This window comes from Pangasianodon hypophthalmus, chromosome 12 (genome assembly GCF_027358585.1).
Source record: "Pangasianodon hypophthalmus isolate fPanHyp1 chromosome 12, fPanHyp1.pri, whole genome shotgun sequence".
Lineage (NCBI taxonomy): Eukaryota > Metazoa > Chordata > Actinopteri > Siluriformes > Pangasiidae > Pangasianodon > Pangasianodon hypophthalmus.
In genome coordinates, this window is record NC_069721.1 from 20,301,581 (window position 1) to 20,318,660 (window position 17,080).

The 17,080-nt window shown below is 39.3% G+C and overlaps 1 protein-coding gene across 11 annotated transcripts in view; it reads left to right on the forward strand.

The window, feature by feature from the left end:
• The window catches only part of ryr2a (ryanodine receptor 2a (cardiac)), a 180,298-nt gene that overhangs the window by 65,146 nt on the left and 98,072 nt on the right, over positions 1–17,080 (forward strand). For all 11 annotated transcript variants that reach the window (XM_053238392.1, XM_053238395.1, XM_026915121.3 and 8 more), the window contains exons 4-13: positions 1,862–1,936; positions 5,373–5,451; positions 5,719–5,831; positions 5,949–6,048; positions 6,192–6,288; positions 9,777–9,851; positions 11,461–11,617; positions 12,604–12,768; positions 14,534–14,655; positions 16,350–16,533. In XM_053238392.1, coding sequence (XP_053094367.1) covers positions 1,862–1,936; positions 5,373–5,451; positions 5,719–5,831; positions 5,949–6,048; positions 6,192–6,288; positions 9,777–9,851; positions 11,461–11,617; positions 12,604–12,768; positions 14,534–14,655; positions 16,350–16,533 — 1,167 coding nt within the window. The remainder of the gene's footprint in view (positions 1–1,861; positions 1,937–5,372; positions 5,452–5,718; positions 5,832–5,948; positions 6,049–6,191; positions 6,289–9,776; positions 9,852–11,460; positions 11,618–12,603; positions 12,769–14,533; positions 14,656–16,349; positions 16,534–17,080) is intronic.

Genomic DNA, 17,080 nt, shown 5'->3' on the forward strand with positions numbered 1-17,080 from the left:
TTTTTCTCATGCCATTCAGAAATTCATGATGAAGGTAAGATTGTGTATGTCTGTGTGTATCTGAGTGTGTCTGTGTGTCTGTATGCACGCTTATCATCTCTATTTCTGTTAATAACCACTGCCATTATAAGCCTCTGTTTAATATCATATTTTATGTAATTCAAATCATTCTCTAAGTTTCTGTGACACCACAACACCGTTGAATTCTTGAATCAGCCAATCATGTGACAGCCATGCAATGCATAAAATCATCGGTTAATGTTCTCATCAAACATCAGAATGGGGAAAAAGTGGTCTCAGTGACTTTGACTATGGCATGGTTGATGGTGCCAGATAGGCTGGTTTGAATGTTTCAGAAACTGCTGATCTCCTGGGATTTTCACACACAGCAGTCTCTAGAGTTTGCAAAGAACTGTGCGAAAAACAAAACGACAAAAAAAAAAAAAAAAACGTTCAATGAGCGGCAGTTCTGTGGATGGAAATAACCAGAGAGAGATCAGAGGAGAATGGCCAGACTGGTTTGAGATGATAGGAAGGCTATGGTAGCTCATATAACCAGTCTTTACAAGGATCTCAGAATGCACAACATGTCAAACCTTAAGGTGGATGGGCTACAACAGCAGAAGACGACATCGGATTTCACTTTCATCAGTCAAGATGGAAGTCTGAGACTACAGTGGGCAATGAAACTGTACAGTTGAAGATTGGAAAAACATTGCCTGATCTTTTCCAATAATCAACTGTTTTACAGACATTTCAAAACATGACATGTAACTGTACACAGAATAAAAAATAGTCTTTGGTGAAATGCTGTTGTATAAGCGAAATATAAAACACCCCTATAGGGAAATAATCAGCTTTATCTGATCCATGTTTTATTGATGACACCCAGGTTTGTTTCTCTGATTACATTCTTTATAAGAATTTGAAAAATGCATAAGAAAAATGTACATATACTTTTGTCTTTGTGTATGTGTGGGGGGTGCTGGTACACGTACTTGGGGCAGTATTGCTGGATTTTGTATGCTAATGGGCCACTTTATTAGATATATCATCGTAGTTGGTGCTTCTTGTAGGTGTACAGTTAGAGACTAAATCTCATCTTTTCCTATGCACAGTGCATGTGACCTGTTACCACATCCTTTTACCAGTGTCAGTTTAAGACCAAGTGTCATCGCTGTGGCGTTAATCGTCCATGTCAGTACCATGCTGTGGTGGCAGGTTGTGCAGTGTAGCAGGCCAGCTAGTCAATAACTAATAAAATGACAACACAATCGATCAGTTTTTATCTCACTTTTTGTTTAGACTGGACCTCAAAGTGCTTTGACGCTGAGAACTAAATTCATTTAATCTGATTAGGTGTTTCAGGGCTGCTGTTGTTATCACCCACAAGACAGACTGTTCTCACAAATAATCAATATTCAATATTGTTTTAATCAATATTCAATTGTCCCTTATTGTATCAGTGTGTGTGAGCGCATAGTGATGTTAGCTGTAGTGTGTGGTTTGGCTAATCAGGTGGATGGGAAACATCTGCAGATTGGTTTAAAGGAGTGCTCCACCTTAAACCTTTATCTCTCTGAAGTGCTTGTTTGCAATAATCACTCATATGCTACAGGTGTATTGGATAAACATTAGGTTGAAAAACGCTGGAGGATTGTTTTAATTTCTTTCTCTTATGACTGTCACCTGCAGCTGTTTCCTCCAACCAGACAATACACTCTGTCCATGTACTGTAAACATCGTTTCTCTGTTGGCGAAGCTCTTCAAAAAAAAAAAAAAAAACTGCCAGCTGTTTTGAAATTGTGTGTATGTTCTCCTTTGTGTAACCGTGTGTGCATGTGTGTGTGTGTTCTTGTAGACAGCGCAGGGTGGAGGTCATCGCACTCTTCTCTACGGCCATGCTGTCTTACTCAGGCACTCCTACAGTGGAATGGTGAGTCGAGCATGTATGTGTGTGTGTGTGTGTCACTGAACGCACCATGCTGCAGTGGATTACAGGATTGCAAAACTTATTTGAAGTAAAGTTTAGTGATCGAGTATTTAGATAAATAGATAAAGAATATCTAAATTCTGTTTTAGGACTATATTTACATGCATGTTCAAAAGTTACGTAGTGGTATAAAGTACTATTTGGAAGGGATAGGATTTACAGACGTATGTCTATTGCCAGAGCACACTTGTAATAAATATGATGACTTTGCATGAGATAAGTGATCTCCGTATGCATCACACCGTGGTGGTCACACTATAAATTCCATGTGTACTAAATATACTTATTCTAACCGCTTGTTGTATATGCAGTATGCAGTACTGTGCAAAAGTATTAGGCACATGCAAAGAAATGCTGTAGAGCAAAGATGCCTTCAAAAATAATGAAATTAAATGTTTCTACATTTAAAAAAATACTGTAAAGAGCAATAAACAGTAAAAACTGAAACAAAATCAATGTTTGGTGTGACGACCTTTTGCTTTAAAAAAAAAAAATTGTCTCGGGTACAATTTGTGCAGTTTTATAAGGAAATTAGCTGTAAGTCTTAGTGAGCATCCTGCAGAAGCAGCCACAGTTCTTCTAGAGACTTTGACTGTCATACTTGCTTCCTATTTTTGCAGCAAAACACAGCAGCCTTCATTTTGTTTTTGCCTGAAAAGTGTCTCTTACATAATGTGCTGCTTTCTTTACTGACATACAAACATTTTTTTTTGTGTGTAACATTTAATTTTGTGCTGGAAAACCAATATTTGGAATTCTAAAATGTTTTTGTAGTGACTAGATAATGTAGAAGTCATAAAATAAAAATCTATAACAAAGTTTGTACTAAAAAAAAAAAAATAGGGTGCCTAAGACTTTGCACAGTACTATATATGGGCTTTAGCTTTGCTAGGAGCTCGATAACTTGCATAAAGCCCCCAACAAAGTCTTTTTAAATGTTGTCTTTATTTTATTGTTCTGTGTTTTAAATTTTGATAATACTTCAGTAGGAGACGATAGAAAAGATTGAGCACTTTGTGGAGTGAGTTTTATACTTAAGCGAAATGCAAAGCCTCTTTTTCCCACAGGATATGAAGGAATCTTTACCTTCTGAATTCTGATGGGAAATACACCATATGGCCAAAAGTTTGTGTACACCTGACCATCACACTTATATGTGGCTTTTCCCCAGACTTTTCCCACAAAGTTCGAAGCACACAGTTATATAGGATGTCTTTGAATGCTGTAAAAATTACGATTTCCCTTCACGGGAACTGAGAAGCCCAGACCTGTCCCAGCATGATAATGCCCCTGTGCACAAAGCGAGCTCCATGAAGACATGGTTTGTTGGAGTGGAAGAACTCGCATGGCCTGCACAGAGCCCTGACCTCAACCCCACTGAACACCTTTGGGATGAACTATAACCCCGACTGCACCCCAGACCTCCTCAATCAACATCAGTGCCTGACCTCACTAATGCTCTTGTGGCTGAATGAACACAAATCCCCACAGCCACGCTCCAGTGGAAAGCCTTCAGAGAAGAGTGAAGGATATTATAACAGTGAAGGCCAAATAAATCTGGAATGGGATGTTCAACAGGCACATGCACAACAGGCACAACAGGTTTCCACAGACTTGTGGACAGATAGTGTAGATTACTTGTGTTTATTTCTGTTTAGTCATTTTGTAGTAGATAAAATGCAGCATAATCATTCCAGACTTGTGTACCTGCAATCCATTAAATATTACTGACATGACAGATTTGGACAAGAATTAAATCCCAGAGATACTGCAGTTATAATAATTACATTACCCCACCTCCTCATGCAAAACTAGTCCAATCTGAACAGGGCTTGACACTGCTTCAAAATTGTGTTTGTGTTGCTGTCGCTCAACCACGCCTATCAATTCTAACCTCTGCCTTTTTACAATTACACCACTGTGAACTAGGTTTCTGTCCTCACCGATGGTCATGATAATGCCGATGATATACATCGCACACTCTCACACACATCTACACTGCAATCTTATGCGTTATTTTAGTGTTTGAGTTATGGGCCCTTAACTCATGTGGTATCTGCTGCTAAGAATGGCTCCATATGGACAGCCTAAAGATCACCTTGAGGTTACTGTGGATGGTACCACATAGAAACCATAAAGATGGCTGTAGATGTTCTTCGTTTGATAGCCTTAGGACTGCAATTACTATGAACAGTTTTGCACTCAAGTCTCCATCATTGAACAGCTGATAACTTCAACACAATAGACTTTAAGCTAAAACTATAATGAATTCAGAAATAACTCTGATGCTCATACTCACAAGTTGCTCATAAGCTCATAAGTTCCTGTTTACACAATTGCACTTTTTGACTACACAGTATACAGTTATAAAGGGAAATGATTTATAATCGCACGGTGTCACCCAGCTGAGGATGGGTCTCCTTTTGAGTCTGGTTCCTCTCAAGTGTTCTTCCTCATGTCATCTCAGGGAGTTTTTCCTTCCCTGGCTTGCTCAGGGATAAAGGTGTAAATTTTAAAATTTATATCTGGGATTTATATATTTCGGTCAAGCTGCTTTGTGACAATCTCTATATGTTAAAAGCGCTCTACAAATAAAATTGAATTGAATTGACAAACAGATTATTGAGAAAGTAAGAACTTGGCTTAAAATGAAATGTACACTAAGTACCATTTACCGTAAATGCAGTCAGAAGCAAGTTTTTGCTTCTTTGTTTTGCACTGGAGCTAAGAAGCTGATGTCGTTAATGTAAGTTAGCTTCACACACTCATGTCACACTCTGTAGAGGTGCTCAGGATCTCAAACAGACTTGCTTTTGTGATTTCTGACACTGCATTACACACTGTTATCTGTTAGAGCTAAAAGGAGTAGTAGCAGCCATAGCGAAGCTGAATCACTTTCTTCCTCAGTGCAAGCACTACACTCGGTCAGGCTTGAAGAAGAATGATGGATGATTTGAGTTGTATATTCTTTTTTAATACAGCCATACTGAGTTGTTTTATGAAAATATTTAAATGGTGTTACTGAGCCAAATGTGTTTTGGGCTGTGTGTGATCATTTCAGCTGCTAAACTGGTCACAATAAGTTTCAGTTAGCTTAGTCCACATTAGCTTGGTAATTTCAGTGCAAAAGAAGCAAACACCAAACATGTCTTAGTTAAGCGATAACATTTGAAGTAAGGAGAAATGGTGTAAATTTCATCTTTGGCTAATCTGTTGCTTTTTGGTATTGATGTTAGTGTAACAGACATGGTTCAGCCCATGAAGCGTTTGATAATTGAGTTGTAAGATCAGGGAAATGGAGAAACCGTGCTGGGTTTGCGTGGCTGTGTTGGGCTTTGAGAAGCTCTGCTATGAGTTTACTCTCTTCTTCTTTGTCCAGTACCTCTGCTGTTTGTCCACCTCGCGCTCATCGACAGATAAACTCGCCTTCGATGTAGGACTTCAAGAGGACACAACAGGTAGTGCTCTTCTAAAGCTACTAATTATAAACAATTCCACATTTCCAGAGTAAATCTAGAGACAGGAAATATCTTGTTTTGTACTTTTTTAGTTGTACAGACATTTTTTGGCTAGTTACTAGTTACCAGAATATCAGCTGTGTAAATGAATGTCCCAGTGTGTGTGCTCTGTGATGTGTCAGTGTTCATTGTTGGAGGTAGTGTGTTTTGGTGTTCATGCACTGCCAGACATGTTTTCTCTGTGTGTGTGTGTATATGTGTGTGTAGGTGAAGCGTGCTGGTGGACTATACATCCTGCCTCTAAGCAAAGGTCAGAAGGGGAAAAGGTGCGTGTAGGTGATGACCTCATCCTGGTCAGTGTGTCCTCCGAGCGGTACCTGGTGAGTAACTGGAAGAGACTGTGTGTATTTCAGCGGTTGCTGATTTTCCTCACATTCATATCCCTCTCTCTCATTCTCTCTCTCTCTCTCTCTCTCTTTCTCTCTCTGTCTGTCTAGCACTTGTCGTACGGCAGTGGCAGTTTGCACGTGGATGCTGCCTTCCAGCAGACTCTGTGGAGTGTAGCACCAATCTGCTCGGGGAGTGAGGTCGCTCAGGGTGAGAAAGAAAAAGGAAAAGAGTTGGCAGATATTGTGACAACATAATATATTGTCAAATATTTTGACCTTGCCTAAACCAAATCTGCTTGCACACACACTTTACCAATCACTGTTCCTCTTCTTCTCTTCTCTGTGTTGCAGGTTTCCTGATTGGTGGAGACGTCTTGAGGTTGTTGCATGGACACATGGACGAGTGTCTAACTGTTCCATCAGGAGAGCATGGCGAGGAACAGCGCAGGTCAGTGCACTGGGTTTCATCGTGGAGCTTTGCCTTAGTGAGATTTCTGGGTCGCTGCAGAAAACCTCAATCAAGGTTGGAAATAAACTCTGAGAGTAGGCAGTTCCTCAAGCGGAGAGACTGATGACCATCGACTGTTCTGAAATTTAACCTTTTATCTATATACACACAAATCTGTAAAATGTAAAAAATAAATAAATAAATAAATGATTGGGGTGCATGATATATATGTATATATATATATATGTGGTAAAATGGTTGGATAGTGTGATGCTCTATACAAGTACAATATTTGAAACCTAATAATGGAACAGTGTTTGTGTTATCCGTTCAGATTTTTAGCAGCTTGTAACAACCCAAAAGCTGCACATTGAAACCTTTACGGACTGTTTCAAAAGTTTTAGTCGCGTGGTCTGCTAAGGAAATGTATAAATGTATGAGAGATGAGATGACGAATGAACCTATGAAAAGCAACTGTTTAGTCTTTGCTGTTATAGCATCATCTTTATCCATTAGCCTAGCCTCAGAGAGCTCATTCAGTCCGATTTCCAAACAGTCTCGCAATGATTTTTTTTTTTTTTTTCACTGCAGATATTTTAAACATGGCTGACCCAATGAGTAAATTAAGCACAAAAAGTTTAGACGAGACATTTTGTAGTTTAAAATGGGCCATTGTTCCAGTGCAGGATGTTCTGCCATCTCACTGACCTGCAATTCCTTTTACCACTTGATTTGAGAAAAAAGGAAGGTACAGGATATTCAAGTACACCGCGTGTAGCGTAGGAATACGGTGCATAGTGGGTAACTGGAGACAATGACTCAACAGAGAGAGAAAGAGTGTAGGCGTGGGTGAGACTGTTTTTAAGGTGAGACAATCCAGGTCAAGACACAATTCAGGTCAAAACCACCTTGCGAAAGTTTTTACTCTGAAAAAACAACTAAGTAGAGCACATACAGCCCTTACACAGCAGCCATACGGAAGCACATTAGCTCATCTCAGGCAGTCTACGGTGGACAGAATGGGTGCTGCACTGATCTCTATTCCCTACTCAGATCTCTCCTTGATTCTCTCATAATTAAAACCCCACACATCCTCAGTGGGCCGCTTCTCTGTGTCTAAACACAATACTGACCCCGATAGCTCTCTTCACTTACCGCAGCAGCTACTTTTAGCCCATTGCAAAGCCACTTTAATTACTGTAGAGGAAGATCAGCGGCTCTCCGTACAAGACTCTTTCATGGGGTTTTTACGTGGAGAATGTCTAGTGAAAAATGTACAGTAATACTTTCTATGGAGCCCACATTCATGAATCATTATAATACTTCATGTATCATAAAACTCTAATAATGTTATCTAAGTAATTCATTGATTTTCTTGCTTTTACTTTAAACACACAGATAGTGTTATGACTATGGATTCTTGGTGTCCATGAGCATAGATTTATTTTTCTTTTGTGTCATTTCGGTGTATATTTTACTAGCTGGTGTGGAACGATGGTGCAGCTTGTAGTATTGCTGCCTCCAGCTCCAGGGTCCCTGGTTCGATTGTGAGCTCGGGTTACTGTTTGCATGGAGTTTCTCCCCATGTTCCCCCATGTTTACATGAGTTTCTTCCAGGTTGTCTGGTTTCCTCCCTCATCCCAAAAACATGCCAGTAATTGGATTGTCTAATATAAATTGCCCCTAGGTGTGAATGTGTGCATGGGTTCCCATCCAGGGTATGTTCCCACCTCATGCCGGGATTCAGTGACTACTGAAAGTCAGTGAGAAATTTTAATAGCACTTAGTTCAGACGATGTGAAAACATTATATGATTAGTTCTATGAGCACATCTATGTAATGGATTTTTAAAAAAATTCTCTAAACATCTTAGTCAAGACATGGCAGAAAATTCAATTTCATCCATACCCTGATGTTTTTGTGATTTACATCCCAAAAACAGACCAGAGTAGCAGTAATCAATACTTTAGAGATTCCTGATTATGGTGATTAACAGCAGAGGAAAGAAAATAGAATTCAAAGTTCAGTTTCTCACTTTGTTCACACTATCACTTGTCTATCTTATGTACATCTGGAAGATTAAATGCAACATTTATTAGATGTCACGTTGGGACCAAAACATCCCTGTCCACCTGGTTTCCAATTTAAACTGTAAAATGTTAAGTGATTTCATATTAAACACACTGATGAGCTCTGTTCTCTTTAAAACTTTCCACCACCATTGTGATTGTTGTCATGAGCTGTGTCTCAAATCAGAAACTCTCACCATACTGTCAGAAGTATTTACTAATTTAGAAAATCCAGAAGGCTGGTACGCAAAACATGGCATGAGACGTTTTAAAATTCAAAAATAAATGTTCAGACACTAACTGTAATAGAAAAGCCAGTGAGTGTTAGTACTCAGTAACAGTTTAGAGTAGTACATGTGATTTGAGACAAAATGCTAGTTTGTTTCATGGAGGTAGATGGATGGGGAAATTTGTCCATATTTATTGCAGAATTTCTACACTTAGCGCAGCGTCAGGTTAGTGAACAGACTAAAATAGCACGCACACTCTTAATCAAAATTTGGCTTGTCTGAATGTGACTCCTAGAAACATTTCAAAATATTAGCACAAGACCTCCGGCTTTGATTTTTCTAATATTAATTTGTAAAATAAATGAATAAAACAATAGAGGGAATTCCCCATTTGTAAATCAAGAGACCACACGTGGGGTTGTGACCCCTAGTTTGGAAACCTACGTCTTGTCCCGGTTTTTGATGGTCTGGTCAGCCAGATTGATTTTTACTGACAGTATTAGCTTGTAAGATGATCTTGAGCTAATTTAAAGTGAGAGAATTCACAATATAAATCACATGTGAGGCACATCAGCAGACTCTCAGGATGCAGAATTCTGACTGTTGTTTCAGTCGGATATCTGCAGCAGTGAAAGCCAGCACACAAAGATCATTTCTACAGTGGCTGAAAGAACATCTTTTTCTAAAGGCAATTTTCTTTCAGGTCTCTCTCTTCTGTTTGCCATTAAATTGGGCCTTGGAGATTTACTTGCATGGCTTTTATGCCCACAGGCCTTGAAATATTGTCATGCTGGAAATGCAGATGAATTAAGGGAACATTTCTTATAGTCAGAGTCTCATATTCTCTTCCACCCCCTTAGTTCATCTCTAGATGTGCGCCTTTTATATTCTGGGGTTTATGTAACTGGCAAGCACTGTGGCGAGAACTACATTTAAAATACTGTGTGCATGTGTGTGTCTTTGTTTGTCCCTGTTTGCCTACTGAGGAGTATAAGAGTAGGTGCAAAATAAAATTTACAAAATGTTCACTACCCCTTAACTAAGACATGTCCAACATTTGCTTTGTAGCTGACAAGTCATAGAAGTCTCTTTTACCCAAAAAGATATTCACAGATTTAGGATAAATTATACTGTGCATTGCATATTATTTTTCCTTATTCCCTCATTGTCTTTATGTTTTCTCTTTCAGGACGGTGCACTATGAGGGTGGAGCCGTGTCCACCCACGCTCGTTCTCTCTGGAGGCTGGAAACTCTCAGAGTGGCGTGAGTGCAACCCTTTACTTTTCTTTTTATCTCCTGGAGGTGGACCTGTTGCTGTCTCAGACTGTTACACTCAGTCAAGCCACACACTTTTATCAGGATTGGAACCTAATAAGATTTTAACCACATGCTTTCTGATTGCTGTAGCATCATGTCAATATTTGAATCAGCTCATCATACATGACAACCAGCTTCCTACGTTGGTGCTCATTTCCAGGTTTTCTGTACAAAAGATGGTTGTTACATGTTTTGTTTTGTGTTATCAGTTTCCTTGACCTCAGGAAGAAGGCATGAGTCATTTGTGTCATGACGTAATGTATTGGGAGGTCAAGTGTGGTTTGGAAAATACCATTTACACTTGTATAATAATCTCAGCCCTCCTAAAATGATTTGCACACTCAGATTCAAAACTGTTTTATATATATTTTGCATGAATTTATGTGAATAATCCTTATCCTGATATGATCCTGACACGTTACCAACCAAACTTTCCAATATTTTTTCCTGTGTCCAGTTTTAAATGTAATTACAGTCCAGCAGTAACATTTACACCCCAGATCCTGCTCATGGTTCCCCCTAGAGCACAACAAATCTTGAAATTCAGGACAGTTTTTAGGATGTTAGGGTTTGAGGCATGAGCAGTGTCCTTTCTCTGAATCTAATCTAATAGTGTTGCTCACAGATCTGCCATTCTTGGCCCTCCAGGGATCCACTGCTTCCCAGTGGACTTATTTGCACACTGAAAACTGTAAACAGTCATATTCACACACCCGTGAAAGGTCCGATAACACTCAGCGGGGCCATTTACTCAGAAATAGCCAAGGCAGAAATTTCTTCACTTTGGCACGAAGGAGCTTTTGGGCTCAGTTCTTTTCAGAAGAGTTTGCACGCCACACATCCTCTTATCCCTGCGCTAGTGGTTTGTCAAAATGACATTTTGAGGTTGAGGCCAAATTCTGGAGCGAGAGCTTTGAATGTAGGTATGCTTACACTTTTACTTTACAGAGCAGACCTCCTTTATATACAGATGCATCAGTGTTGTGTATTTTCATAAATATATATCTATATATATATATATATATACAGTACTTTGCAAAAGTCTTAGCCACATGCAAAGAAATGCTGTAGATGCATTGAAATGCAAAGGTTCCTTCAAAAATAATGAAATTAAATGTTTCTACATTAAAAAAAAATACTATAAAGAGCAGTAAACAGTAATAAATGAAACAAAGTCAATATTTGGTGTGATGATCTTTTCCTTCTAAATTCTAAATGTTTTTGTACTGAATCAATAATGTAGAAGTCATAAAATAAAAATTTAGAACAGAATTTGTACTAAAAAAAATAGGGTGCCTAAGAGCTTTGCACAGTACTGTGTATTGTCATTGTTTAGCTTCTCAGTATTTGGGTGTGCAGTGCAGCTATAAAGTTGGCCCAGGAAAGATGGTGATGAAAACATGGAGTATGCTAAGAGAAAAATAAACTTAGAAATTATTGCCTTGTTCATCAGCTCTAGTGGAGGAGCATGGGTGAAAGGAGCTGCTGTTTGGGAATGACGTTGATGAATGAAAGTGATGGCGTATGTTGACGCTGTTGATCGTTTTCTCTCCAGCTGGAGTGGCAGTCACATCCGATGGGGTCAGCCGTTTCGCTTACGTCATGTGACCACAGGAAAGTACCTCAGCCTGCTGGATGATAAAGGCCTGCTACTGATGGATAAGGAGAAGGCCGATGTCAAATCCACTGCCTTCTGTTTCCGCTCCTCAAAGGTGAGTCTCACCTAACTCGCTGTCAGTGAGCGGTTTCTGTACTGCGGCTGTTCATATTAAACCTCTATCACTGGTTGGCGCGTAAATGGTTCTGGGGCAGTAGAAGGACTTTTTAAATCTGCCGTATCCCTTTGGATTAGTATTGTTTGGGTTACTTAAGATGCCTGTGATTTAGTATTTTAGTTCTATATCTATTTGAGAGCGACACACAGTTACCGTGGACATACTGTATAGCGACCCATTAATTACGCTACGTTGCATTAAGTAAGCTGTTACATTAGTAGGCTAGATATCGAAGTGGCTCACATAGTATGTTTTTACTTAGTTAGATTACTCCCATTTCTCCTGACTTTGGGACATTTGAGGAAAAAAACTAAAAGCTAAATGGAATGCATATCGAATACCACCACATGGTGGGTCATAATGAGTGACCCACAAGGAGACATGGCTGAAGAATGAAGGAAATTCAGTGAAAGGGAAAGAGAATCGGATTAAAAAAAAAAAATCAGCAAAAGAATAAGTGAAAAACAGTGAGAGCTAATGGGATTGAGAGAGAGAAAAGCTGGAGTGAGAAATTGAGGTTGTATGAAGGTTATCGAGTGAAACGCAGCATGTGTGCGAGAGCAAGCGGTGTCAGGCTCAGAAAGTGTGAGAGTCCTCCTCAGTGTTACCTCTCACTTGGGTGTGTGTTTGGATTTATCACGGCAAGGCTCAGCTTCATGCCATGGCGCCGAGCGACACACTGAGAGCGCTGTGAACCTGGGCTGCTCTCAGGTATGTAATATGAACTCACTTTAGCTCAATTTAACTAAAACTGTGATTTTGTGGTACAGGAAGTAATTTTTCCAGCAGAAGAAAAAAAATGGCAGGGTGTAGTTTATGTGTAGGGTGATAAGGTTTGGGGTCAGTGATAAAAATGCCTGCGATCTATTCACAGGTAGAACCTACTTACTAATATATTGTCTCTCTCTGCATTGTAACCACAGGAGAAGCTCGATTTCGGCCTGAGGAAAGAGGTTGATGGCATGGGCGTACCTGACATTAAATATGGTGACTCCGTTTGCTACATCCAGCATGTAGACACAGGTCTCTGGCTCACCTACCAGTCTGTGGATGCCAAGTGTGCACGCATGGGTGGAGTCCAGAGGAAGGTGAGTGGCTCCACAGCTGGCTTGTAAATAAAATCTTACTTTGGCGAACACTGAACCAGAATTGATTCTCATTGTCATACTCATAAGATGGGAACAGTTGCTTGGCTTTGTAAGGTGTTGTGCCATCACGAGGCAACAGAACAGCCTCAGTGTGCCTTAGCATAGATTCTGCAGGTCTCTGGAACTGTACTGGAGGAATGAACACCGACATTACCTCAGTTTTGATGATAGTGGTGGAGCGCGTCACTCCAGAATCTCCCATAGGTGTTCAGATGGTTTGGGTTCAGTTAGGATGAAATCATACATCCTCATCAAACCATTCAGCGATTCCTTGTATGGGGGCGGAGTCATTCTAGAACAGGCCACTCCCATCAATATAGAAATGTTTCATCATATGATAAAGGTGATCAATCAGAAGAACTGCAGTATTGATTTGCAGTGAGTCTTCTCTCTAAGGGAGATAAAATAAGTGCCCCCACAGCATACCATGGCCTACACATTTAATTATCGTCTCCAAATATCAGCGCCCACTAGCATAATGTCATCAGTTATCGAAAAATATCAAATATATTCCTTAAAGTAAGCCACATCGTGTTTTTTTTCTTTCTGTGTTAAATAATAGTGTTTTTGATGAGGCAGAGCTACAAAAATTCCACACACTTTTACACTTTCAAGAAATCCCGAATAAACGAATATGCAAATTAGACATGTTCTCAAGTATGTATGCCATATAGAGCATGACTGGGTCTTTTTTTTTTTATAAGGCAAAAACACTTGTGTGTCACATGTTCAATACTAACCTTCTAATTTTTGAATCAGGTTGTTAGCTCGCCCTTTTTCTCAAAAGAATGGTGCAAAAGGTTTGGAGTGAAAATATTCTCCTGTTTACCACACTGCACAAACTCAAAAATTTTTTAAAGAATAAAAGTATTCATGGTGACAATTGTGATAACAGTAACAATATTTTATAAATCAGTGCAATATGGATGGTTAGAAAGATCAGCAGCTACATCTTTTGTCTAGATGTAAATGTGGCAGTGCAGTCTTATTAAAATATATATTATCAGAGCCTTTAAAGATTATATGTACCAAATATAGTAGTTGTGTTTGTATTATAATATGTTTTACTTACTTCCTTTTAAAGAGCTGCCTTCCTCCTCAGTTGTGTGCTTAAAGTAAATACGTATCATATACATAATACAAAGTATAATTAAATTTATAGCTTATATTTCAATCTAAAACACGAGTGGAGGTGTTTTAGATCTTTACAAACTCAAAAACATTTCAGTGACTGGTGAGATTTAGTGGGTTAAATACTCAGATTTTCTGCTGAAGTCTATCAGACACGTGAGCCGTGTCCGTGTGTGAGCAAAGGGAGAGGAAGCGTGTTTTTGCTCAATATAACAACGATGGATGTGACTTTACTGACACTATTAGTTTAGCTTAATGGTTTCATTCATATGAGAGGGTTTTAAGCTGATTAAGAATAAGAGTCTTGTTAGGAAGACGTAAAACACTCACAATCATTACTCCTGTGGCACGCGGGACAAGTGCACACACACAGTTGCACAAAGATAGATGGATCGGCCTGAGAGTGTTTGTGTGTGTATGTGTGTGCGACTGTGGGTGTGGGTGTGGGTGTGTGTGGGAAAGAATATTTAATAATGTAAATACAGAACATGGGCTATTTTGGCCTGTGTTACTCTGTGTGTGTGTGTGTGTGTTTGCGTGTATAGAGCTCACATGATGTTTGTTGTGTGATTAGGCTATAATGCACCATGAGGGTCACATGGATGATGGTCTGACCCTCTCACGCTCCCAACACGAGGAGTCCCGCACTGCCAGAGTCATCCGCAGCACAGTCTTCCTGTTCAACCGCTTTATCAGGTAACACACACCTGTACACACCTGCACACATTTACGTACTATTGCTAATGCCTAATTGCTAATCACCACAAGTGGCCTCAATGCCTAAAACTTTTGCTGAAGATTTTAAGGTGCAACAGTCATTTTTTTTCTTCTATTTCTTATGCGTACAAATAACCTAGAAAATATGCAGAACACGATTAAAAACAGTGTATTATGAGGCTGAGCACACCCGAATTGGAAAAGTGTGGGCTGTGACGGCCTGCTCGTCTGTGTGTACATGGGCCGCCTGTCAGTTGTTTTATAGGCACTTCCCAACACCTCTTCACTCCACTGGATAATTCTCCTTTAAACAACAAAAAAACATGCTGTGCTTTTAGAAAACTTTACAACAAGACACACAGTAAAACTGTGTTGGATTGCTGATGTGTCATAAACATTTGTAGTGTTTTTAAATGATGGAAATAAGGAAACTTATTAGTGACAAAGGGGATAGAGTTGGACACGGAATTAACAATGCTGCTCCTGGACAGATATGTAAATGCACTCTGCATAAGAAGTTGTTTGAATGTCTGTTTTTACATAATAAATTAAGTAGATGCCTTTTCATCAATTAAAGGATGAAATGAGGCAATGCTTTGGATAAGCCACCTTCACAGAAATATGTGTAATGCTAGCTAAGTCCTGTGCGGCTAACTATGCTACCTCGCTAACACCAGAGGTGACAGTCAGCTTAAAAGCTCATGAGAGCTCATTACAAAGAAAATCAGGACAGTGAAGGCACTCCCGACTATTCTCACAGCAGCAAGTTTTTCACTGTTGATGTTAGCTACTTAGCATTGTTAGCTGCATGGGAGTTGCTAACTAGCTAACATTGATAGTGACACCGCTGAAAAATGCATGAGAACACATGAAAACAGGCCAGCGAAGGCATCATCATGAGCCATGTTTTGTGTGTTTATAGTGTTACAACTTGACTATCACACAGTTGAATGGCCTAGTGGGCAACTCCACAGGTCATGCTAAAATGCTAGCACCAGGTGGCAAAAAGAGCACTGTTCCTTTTGATGCTTAACTTCCTGATCTATAAGCTAGTCTATAGCTATGCTGTTTACTCTTAACAACATTCTGTATTTTTATCATCTAAATAAAGAAGTCAGAAAATGCTGTTAATAAACAGCCTACCCCATTGCTTGAAAGTAATGTTGTGATGATTTTTGGTAACTCTAACTCTCACTTAACTTTCTGGCTACAGGTTCTGGGGGCATGAGTTTGTGTAAATGGTCAGGAATGGGAGGGGGGTTCAAGCAGTTAAAAAAAAAAAAATCATGTTCCAAAGTTGTTGAACTCTACCTACAAATTTAGACTTATCTTGCCTAATGCACCTTAAACTGAAGCTACTCAGTATTATCATGTCTCCAATTCGTTGGTTTAACTCTGTCTAGGCCAGTTTTTTTTTTTAAATCTTATATTTCTCTACATCCGAGCCAAAACGGTAAATACATTATTTTGCACTACACCTAGCAACCCAAGGACATTTTCCCATCCCCATGTTATTAAAGAATTCCTGAACTGGGAAAGAAAATGGTTCAATCTGGCAACAAAGCAAGCTCCATTCTGCCCCTGTCTATGTTGATAAAACTCTGCTTCATGCATTAATGGAGGTTTTGTTCACCTCTATTCTCTCTCTCTCTCTCTCTCTTCTGTTCCTCCAGGGGTTTGGACACCCTTAGTAAGAAGGGAAAAACCTCCATGCTCGATCTGCCAATCGAATCGGTCAGCCTGAGTCTGCAGGATCTGATCGGCTACTTCCAGCCCCCTGATGAGCACTTAGAACACGAGGACAAACAGAATCGACTCCGAGCGCTGAAGAACCGACAGAACCTCTTTCAAGAGGAGGTCTGTAACTGTGTTAGGGCTTACATTTACATTTCCCTGGTCAAATAGTGCTCTTTTCCATTTACTAAGCATCTATTGGAGTCACTGATGTTCTGTGACTGAATATTAATTTGTGTTGTATTCTATAAGTGGCACACATTTTTCACCTTCTTTGTTTAATGTAATACAAATGTAATGCTAATTTTCATTCTATCTGTCTGTAAAAAAATATATATACATTTAAATACTAAAACTTATAAGTAATTCAATTTTGAAAGTCCATAATTGTGGAGGTGCTTTCACACATTGGTCCTAGTTTTTCTCTTGTTGGTGTGTAATGTCCATCTTTTTGAGGTTACAGTATCTTCAAGCTCCTGTAAATTTATACACATCATTGTGTCACTTTTCTCCAAAACATGCTGATTTCGTCTGTATTTCTGTTGCTTGTTTCACATCAGAGTTCATACACAAAATGTCGTTCGGGAAGTTTATTTCTACTGACAATCACAGTGAATTCTGCTAAAATACTTGTAATTTTGGTAGTACAAGTTATCTAACAAAAAGCAAG